The sequence below is a fragment of the Hylobates moloch genome, unplaced genomic scaffold (genome assembly GCF_009828535.3).
Source record: "Hylobates moloch isolate HMO894 unplaced genomic scaffold, HMol_V3 SCAFFOLD_4, whole genome shotgun sequence".
NCBI lineage: Eukaryota > Metazoa > Chordata > Mammalia > Primates > Hylobatidae > Hylobates > Hylobates moloch.
This window is the reverse complement of record NW_026652279.1, coordinates 94,166,062-94,175,429: the sequence shown is the minus strand read 5'-3', so window position 1 is coordinate 94,175,429 and position 9,368 is coordinate 94,166,062. Positions and strand designations below refer to the sequence as shown.

Below are 9,368 nucleotides of genomic sequence, written 5' to 3'. Positions count from 1 at the left end.
TAAAATCAGAAACATATGACATAAATAATTGAGAGTTTTATTTGAAGAAGAAGAGAACAATATTGTTTAATGAATATTTTCAATATATCAATGTTGACTGGGATTAAGGGGTTCTCTGTACCTCCAGGGGCTTGGCCAAGACAAAAATAGAATTACAATATAATAAGAAAGATCAAGATTTGGAATATCCAAACACTGCAAGGCACTGAGAAAAAAGTGTACAACTTCAGTTTCCAAAGAGATCTCGACTTAGGTGATTTAGATTTGATATAGAAAATTCTACTTCATATGTTTTCTTCCAATTATTAGATTCTATAGAATCCCAGAGTAAATTTGTTCATGCTTCAAAAGGATCTAGGAAGGAGTAAGGATATAGTTGGATCAGAACACATTTTCCCTTAGGTTTTATCCCAGTAACCACATATATCTGTAAAAGACAGACCTTCATTTCTCCTTATGTGGAAGGTTTGTATTTTCGTCAACCCAAGTAAGAATCCCGTAGATTCAAAATATGTTGTTTGGTGAGAAATGCAAATCCAAGCCATACAGAGAATTCCATAAGATGCTCTTTTGCCTTTTAAAATATTCTATTGGTAACTGTCTGTTCAAATAGTCAACTACCAAGGGAATCTGTGCCCTAGTAAATGTTTTTATTTATGTCCCAAACTTATTTTCAATTGAAATTTGTTCACTTGTGCTTGATGCTAGTATTTGAATTTTTTATGATTAAAAAACTCCTGGATGTCTTCTGTAAGTATCTTATACAGTGGACATATATAAGTTATATATTAAAATCCACTTTAACTATGTACTTTAATATGCTTGTATTGGTTTAAAAAAATGTTCTCACTTCCTTGGGCAGAAAGGTAGCAGAGTACCTGTGACCAGGGTAACTATTAACATTAATAGTATTTTTGATGCTGAAAAATAAAAGGCTACATATAAGTGTCAAATGAAGGTGAGCTATTTTTAAATTTCTCTGATGTACCTGTCTAGAAAAGGTTGCTTTGGAATAAGTTCAGCTGAATTTTAGAACTCAGAGAACAAAGGTTTTCATCTCAATCATCTCAAGATAAATTCATGCAGACACATGCAGCCCCCAAACACAAGCCACTCATGTCCTAAAGAAAACTGTCCTTGAAGAAATGGAGGTGAAAACCTTTGTTGTCAGGCATACATACACACACCTAGAGAAACACATTGCATCTACATAAAGCTTCTGAAAGAACTAAATTAAGATAATGATCATTAGGATTTTAAAAAGTTAGTTCATTAACATGGAAAAAATACATTTATGGGTCTTTATTAGACCCTGAGAAGCTGTAGGAAAAGTTCAAAGTTCATCTCCATTGAATACAGACTAGTTATTAACCTCTGACAAAAATAAACACTTCAAATATATATTATTTATATGTTATAGTTACGTTATATATATTCAAATATATATTATTTATATGTTATATTTATGTTATATATATGTATTTGTACGTTATATTAAAAGTGTGACACATATCATTGTGAATCAGTGTTGTCTGTAGACCGTCAGCACCAGCATCGCGGGAGCTTGTTGGAAATTCAGCCATGCCCCAGACTGACTGAAGCAGAATTTGCATTTTAACAAAATTCTCGGGTGATTTGTATACTCTTCAGATAGTTAAAGTTTGAGGAGCTCTAGCCAAAATTACCAATATTTTTTCTGTAATTTTTTTTTTTTTTTTTTTTTGAGATGGAGTCTTGCTCTGTCGCCCAGGCTGGAGTGCAGTGGCACAATCTCGGCTCACTGCAAGCTCCGCCTCCCGGGTTCACGCCATTCTCCTGCCTCAGCCTCCTGAGTAGCTGGGACTACAGGTACCCGCCATCACACCCGGCTAATTTTTTGTATTTTTAGTAGAGACGGGGTTTCACCGTGTTAGCCAGGATGGTCTCGATCTCCTGACCTCATGATCTGCCCGCCTCGGCCTCCCAAAGTGCTGGGATTACAGGTGTGAGCCACTGCGCCCAGCCTGTAATTTTTTTAGAAGACAGATTTGTCTGTGAATTCAAGCCGTGATGTATAAACCTATTAGTTTGTGATTCTTAGAATTCTAAACAGACTTAGAAGTCCTAACCATATATTGAAACATTCAATAATTATGACAAATTTTAAAGGGGATAATAAGGCAGTCTTTTCCTTTATTACACCAGGCATACAATCAATATAGAAACTTAAACATTATTCAAAATCACAACATAGTAGTCACTTAATATGTATTTCAAATCTGAAATGGCAAGTCATCCTAACTTCATATTATCATATATTACTATAAAATAAAGTCAATCATTATTTTAATAATGGATTAAGCATTTTTTAAAAAAAGCCTAAGAAGTCTCCACGATATTTTTATTGGCACTAAGTATCTCTATTCCTCATCTGCTCTTTTAAACTTCTTGTTTCAATCCTGTTTTAAATCCCGGGGAGTCTAAGACTATTTCTGCATGGCCAAGTCAACCAAGGAATCCACCCCTCCTGAACCTGGCTCCTTAATGTAGGCTCCAGGCAAGGAGGGGCTGTACCTCCACCCTGCTTCCCCACCCCAGGAACCTTTAAAAACAAACTTCACTGATAGAAAGAAATACAGAGTTAAAGGAATAAAAGGAAACAAAACGCTAGATAGTCACAACTTGGATGACTAGTTTTGACTAATTCAGGATTCTGGTAAAGTAGTGGAACTGTCCTAGTTACAAAGAGAACTGTTTCTACTGGAAAAATATCAATTCCTTGGTAGCTAGAAATTTTAATTATGTGGAGTAAAAGATTGCCTGCTACCTCAAGACTGTTGGAAATAAGACAGTTTTCCATGAGGTCTTTGGTCCTGTTGCAAAGTTAATATTATTGGGTATACGTGTGCATAAATACATACATACACATATGTACATTGAGATGTGTGCACATTTAAAAATAATTAGCTCCACAGGAAAAAAGAAACCTTGTAGAAAACCACATAAATCTCCAAAATTTTTCACAATTTAAACAGTAAGGGCATGTTATTAGTTGAATTGAAAAATCTCTTAACTGAGACTATATGTTTTTAAAACATGGGCCAAAAGCAACCATGTAACTAGTGTAATTTTAAACAGGAAATTTTATACCTTTTTTTTTTTTTTTTTTTTTTTGAGAGGGAGTCTTGCTCTGTCACCCAGGCTGGAGTGCAGTGGTGCGATCTTGGTTCACTGCTACCTCCGCCTCCTGTCTTCCAGCAGTTCTCCTGCCTCAGCCTCCTGTGCAGCTGGGATTACAGGCACCCGCCACCATGCCCGGCTAAATTTTATTTTTAGTAGAGACAGGGTTTTGCCATATTGGTCAGGCTGGTTTCGAACTCCTGACGTCAGGTGATCCACCTGCCTTGGCCCCCCAAAGTGCTGGGATTACAGGCATGAGCCACTGCGCCAGGCCAAGTTTTATGTCTTAAATGTAGAGCCAAAACTCTGTGACAGGAACATGTTACAAATCAGTTTCCTCAGCCCTGGTATCCACTGAAGGATGAAAGATTGCAAGGTACAGGGAAGGAGCAAGACTTAGACTTTGGAAAACCTGCCTTCAAATTATGACTCTATCCTTGTGCTTTGTGGCCTCGGGCACATTTTTTATCCTCTCCTCTCTTAGTCTTAGTTTTCTCACTTATAAAAGTAGTAGTTTTGTAATTATAGTAAAACACACAGCATGGGGCCTGGCACACATGTGGTCACAACAAGTACATATTATTCTCATTATAATTCTGACTATTGGAGATATGCAAATGGAGCCACTATTTTTATAAAATCATCTTTTATTCCTTTAAAACCTCATTATGGATATTTCCTAGCCCCTCTCAAAACCAACTTACCTTTGTCAAGTCTCCTATGGTGATGCTATTCAATTTTAATTAATTAAAAACAGACTCATCATGTTCAACCTACTAACTCCATCAAATGTTCAAAGGAAATGCTTTAAAGGCATAAGTTTTATTAGATTGATCTTACAGTGATATGTATTGAAAATTCTTTCCCACTTCTTAAGTATTTCAGTCCCTCTCCCGCTTCCATAAGTAACCTCAGGGAGGAGACACAGATTCAAGTAGAGGATTTATTCACACGTGTGCTACATTAGAAGAGGCTCTGGAGAGAAGGCATCAGCATGCAGGCTCCCAGAATGGTCTTGAGACCACCCTGGGCATCACATCTGGGACAAGCCAATGAGGTTAATTTATTACACATGATTCCCCAATGGCCCTGAAATACTGCTTTTGCTGCCATCTGAATGGGCTAAGTTGATGTGCTGCCAAGAATTTTTTCCACTGATTATATAGACATAACTATAAATCCATTGCAAATGAAGGGAAGGTACCTGTGTCTACATTTGTCCGCATGAACAGAAAAGAAACCTGAGACACATTGATTTTACAATGTGTTTAAAGTGAATTCTTCTTTGCAATTTCCTGACTACATTCTTGCTCTCTGAAAACAGTCAATATGATTTTTATTGTGTATAAATTGGTTTTTGGTGAAAAGGAGTTAAAAGATTTCAAACTTAACTTTTCATCAACAGCCAATGGTCATTCTGTTTATGACCTTACAGGATATAGCTGGTATATATCACAGTCATAGATGGACGCTGTGCACTGAAAAACAAACCTAATCATTAAAATAGGGGACTGCCTGTTTCAAATGCATTATGCACCACAGACAGTATGAACCAGAAAAACTTGGCCTATAATATTTATTCTAATTATCTCAATCAAGAATAACCATTAATATATTCTCAGAGAGAGAGGAAAGGTGATTTTTTAATTTCATGATAATGTCACATTAGTTTTTTTCAGAATATATTAAAATAAATTTAATCTACTTTCAATTGCTATTATTAATATTTTTTTCCTTTTGTTTTCTGAAAACAATCAGACAATAGCTTAAGAGACTGCAATGGTGGATCTAATCAATCCTACTTCATATGAAAATCGAAACCTATTTCAGGATTCATTTTAGAAAGTACATATTGAAAAACTATATTGAAAAATGACCCGTTGGAATCTAGATTGACATGGCAACATTTGAAACAAGTGGCCTAGCTAACACAGTCAACCATGCAGAAGGAGTTGCAACATTTATAGAAATACAGAAGGAATTCTTGTGAACAGTAATTGCCGAAAGGAAAGAAAGAATGGATAAGAATGGGTTCATGGTTTCAGTGTCGGTGACATTACTGAGTTCATGTTAGCAAAATCAGGTCCCTTCCAAACACAATTATGTAAACTATTTGTATTGGATTGAAAGGCGTCATATTCTGTTACATACATGCAGCATTAAAAAATCTACCATCATGTAAAAAAAAATAGCCTGGAAAAAGTAAGTCTTTCTCAATTTTCCTCAATCATTCAAATTTATTTTAAAGTCCAGGTAAAAACTCTGAAACCCATTTACTTCTTATAACATCACGGGCGTATCATATCCCTTCCTTTCCTACCCCCAATCAGCCCTGCAAACAAAATATAAAAGGAAACCCTTGCCCCCAAGCAAAACAAAATAATATTGAGTGAAGAGCTCAACAATTTTTTTTTAATGGTGAAAACACTGGTAACATTATTTTCACTTCAATCACTTAACTCATCTAAACGATGTCATAGTTCCACGAATGCTAAGTGCTCCTGTGGCTTGAGAGGGAATCCAGTGCAAGGAATTCAAGGGAAGCATCTCAAACCTTGGCCAGGCAGTGGAAGTGCTTGGTAAATGCAGAGTCCTCCTGGGTGCAAGGGTGCTACACATCACTGGGCGAGCGCGCTCTCTGGGCGAGACTGGACGGGATGCAGCCGCAGCAAATGAGACAGAGCGCTTTCTGGATCTCTTGGTTTCTGAAAGCATATATGACAGGGTTGATGATGGAATTGTAGGTGGCGGGCAGGAGGGTGGCGTAGGTATAGATGGAGGGGTAGGTGTAATCTGCTATCAAGGAATAGAGGGTGAAAGGCATCCAGCAAGCAGCAAAGGTCCCCAGGATGATAGCCAGGGTGGAGACCCCTTTCCGGGTGGTCACATAGTGCGACGTGGCCAGGAAGTGGTGCTGCAGGGCTATCTGATGGGCGTGCCTCATCACAATCTTACAGATCTGGATGTAGAGCTGAAGCATGAGCGCGAACATGAAGAGGAAGGACACCGAGAGGATGGCCGCGTTGTTCTTGGTGAGCGGTCTGACCACGCTGCAGGTGGACTCGTCTCGGAGGCAGTTCCAGCCCATGACGGGCAGCAGCCCCAGGCAGATGGAGGTCCCCCAGAGCATGATGAGCATGACATAGGTAAACGTGACCGTCCTCTCCGAATGGTACGTCAGAGCGTAGTACAGTGAGAGGTAGCGGTCAACAGTGATAGCCAGCAAGCTGCAGACAGAGGCAGAGAAAGAGGCGACAATGAGGCCGATCGTGACCAGCTTGGTGGCTTCTGACTGAAGCAGGTAGGCAAAAACAAAATTGATGATGAGTCCAATGCCGGCCAGCAGGTCTGCAAGAGCCAGGCTGCCTATCAGCAGGAACATGGGCGCTCGCAGGCTGGGGTTGTGGAAGATGATAAGGACCACAATGGCATTTTCACAGGAGATGAGGGTTCCCGAGGTACACAAGACAATGTCCCAGGGGTTGACTACGAGCTCAGGCTCTGGCTCTACGGCAGGAACCCGGGAGGAGACAGCAGCCGAGATGTTCTCCGCAGCAGCGGCATCTAAATAATCCCGAGGCAGCCCGCTTAAATTGACCTTCAGGTCTTCATTCATTTTAACCCCTGTCCTCTTCAACGAAAAGACAGGCTTTTTAATGTTTAAATACAGCAGGGTGACAATCCAAGATCATGCAAAAAACACACAGACAAACAGAAAGCCAGCCCCTGCTCAGATACCAGTACCAAATGCCACAAGCTTCGGGAATGAGGAACTGTTGGGAAATGAAACAAAAGCCAAAGTCTCTGTGGTTTAAACCCCACAACAAAAATGCCGTTTGGCACTGGGGAAAACACAGGGTAGGACTTCAAAACACCAGCGTGAGCGAGGCAGGCACACACGGACTCGCGGCGGTCTGTTCGCAAAAGCGCTGCGAATGCACATTGGAAAATCACATCTTGCATGCTGAAAACGAACAACTGTTTGACATCTGGGCTGCTGCCGAGAAAACTACGCGGCAGCGGCAGGTCTCGAGCCAGGGGCCGCCATCCTCGATGGAATATTTAAATCGACTATTTCCATCGAACTCCCACCCTCCAAACGCATCCCCCGCGCGCGTGCACATCCTCAAACGCACCCCCGACCGGAACAAAGAGGGGCTCCCAGACTCCCCCCGTGCGCACGGGGCAGTCGGGAGGGCCACGAGAGGGAGGTGTGTGCAATGGAAGTACCGAGACAGACAGACAGACAGATGCCCATGCACCGCCGCCGCTCCCCTGGCGGCGGGGACGGGAGTCAGATGCGAAGGGGACAGACAGGGTGCGGGGACTGGCGGCCCGTGGGGGCAGAGGGGTCATCGAGGGGGTCACCTTGGCGTGCCCAGGCCGAGGGAGCTCCTCCGGTGCTTCCGAAGCGCGCGGGCTACTCGTGTCGCATGTCGGCGCAGGTGCCCGCTGTGGCAAGGGGCGGCGGCCGGGATCCGGAGCGGGCCGGGAGGGCGCCGGGCGCGCGCTCCACTGCAGGTGAGCGGCGCGGCTGCAGGTGAGCAGCAGGCAAGGCTCGCGCGCCCAGCTTTCCCCGCCGCGCCCGCCCGGCCCACACGCTCCCCGCGCGCGCGCCGCCCCCGCCCCGCGCGCGCCCGGCCGCCCGCCCGCCCGCAGGATCCCCGGGAGGCCGCGCGCGCCCCCACGGGTCAGGGCTGCTCTAGGGTGCGGGCAGGCGAGCGCGGCTCCGGGGCGCAGGGTGAAAGAGCCAGGAGGCTGAGAACTGCAGGGTCGCGCTGCCTGCCTGCCGCGCTGCGCGCCCCACCACAGCCGGCGGCCCGGGGCTTGCACCGGGCGGGGCAGGGGAGCTGCCTGGGAGCCCTGTGACCTATTTCGTTCCTGCGGTTTCCCTGGGGAGCTCCAGTCTCTACAGTCCTGGTTTTTCCACGCCTTTACCCAAACCGCTACATTCAGGGCCAAAAGAATTGCTTAGGATGATATTCACGATCAGCAGCAGGGGGGCGGGGTGGACAGGTTAGGGAAGCAGATCTTTAAAACAACAAAATGCCCAGCACGCTTTTTTAGAATTGCCCATGGTCCTGGACCTGGTTCATTATCACTGTTCCCCAGGAACATTTGCCTAACTGGATAGATGCTGCTGCTCTGCGGATCACCATTATCATCACCAAATTGCACTTATTAAGTGCTCTTTGAGCTGTGTTTTCAAATGGAAATCATTTACTGAGTTCTTGTAGAAGCTTCCTGCAGACATTGGCCAAACCCCAATTCATTTAGATACTGAAGTGGCACTATTAATTTATTTTTTCATTTTGTCACATCAGTGGATTCTAAGATGAAGAACCTGATGGCTGTCTGCTTTTATGACCCCATGCCTCCTCTGGATATAAAAACCAGAGCACCTCATAGATCTTAAGTTCCAAGATGATCCTCCAGTTTAAAGGTGGGATAAGGAAAAAGTGTGATAGTCTTGTCTTGCCCTGTCAGAGGTGAAGGTTTTCCCACTGCTTTTCTTCCACTTGCCCAGGGGCTCTTGTATGAATGGAGATGGTCAGCAGGCAAGGGACCCTACAGGGGCATCATCAGCTGACCAGCCTGCCTTCCCCTGGTGCTCACGTCTTCTCTACCCCAGCCCAACAGATTTGGAGCCTCAATCACCCTTGACTTTCTTCCCGCTTCTCCTTCCCTTCTTCCATCAATCAGTTTCTGGCTCTGCAAGGTCACTCCAGCTCTCCCTGCATGCTACTTCTCATCATCCTCAGCTCCCTGGTTGAGGCCCTCATCCCCCTCACCTGCATTTCTGGTACCCACCTGCCTCTTCCTTTCCCAACCTCCTCGATTTGGCACATCTATTCCATGATGACCAAGACCTCCTGCTACCTCCAGAATAGTCTGAACTTTATACCTCGACAGATTCTGCTCAGTAGTTCTTGGGGTGGGCCTAGCTTCTGCATTTGCAAGCCTCTTCCCCAGTGGTGGTGCTGCTGCTGCTGCTGGTTCACAGATCACACTTTGAGAAGCAAGGTTCTATGGAGTTTTCAGAGTGGCTTGTTCATGGTGGGGAGGCGTCAGACACGTGTGTGTCCCAAGAAGCGGGCTAAGGGCTGGGCATAGAAATTCAGTAAGACACGGTCTCTGCACGCAAGTGTGCTCAGTCTGGTAGTGACACACACACAAATCAACAATAATGCCAGCAGCAAATGCTGTCA

The 9,368-nt window shown here is 44.0% G+C and overlaps 1 protein-coding gene across 1 annotated transcript; it reads right to left on the bottom strand.

Annotated features, from left to right (window-relative positions):
- Positions 1-2,025: 2,025 nt before the first annotated feature.
- GPR12 (G protein-coupled receptor 12) lies at positions 2,026-7,946 on the bottom strand. The gene is made up of 2 exons (XM_032150602.2): positions 7,528-7,946; positions 2,026-6,790 (listed from the first exon to the last, which is right to left on the bottom strand). Exon 2 carries the CDS (start codon positions 6,773-6,775, stop codon positions 5,771-5,773), a length of 1,005 nt encoding a protein of 334 aa, XP_032006493.1. The 5' UTR covers positions 6,776-6,790; positions 7,528-7,946; the 3' UTR covers positions 2,026-5,770.
- Between the last annotated feature and the right edge of the window lie 1,422 nt (positions 7,947-9,368).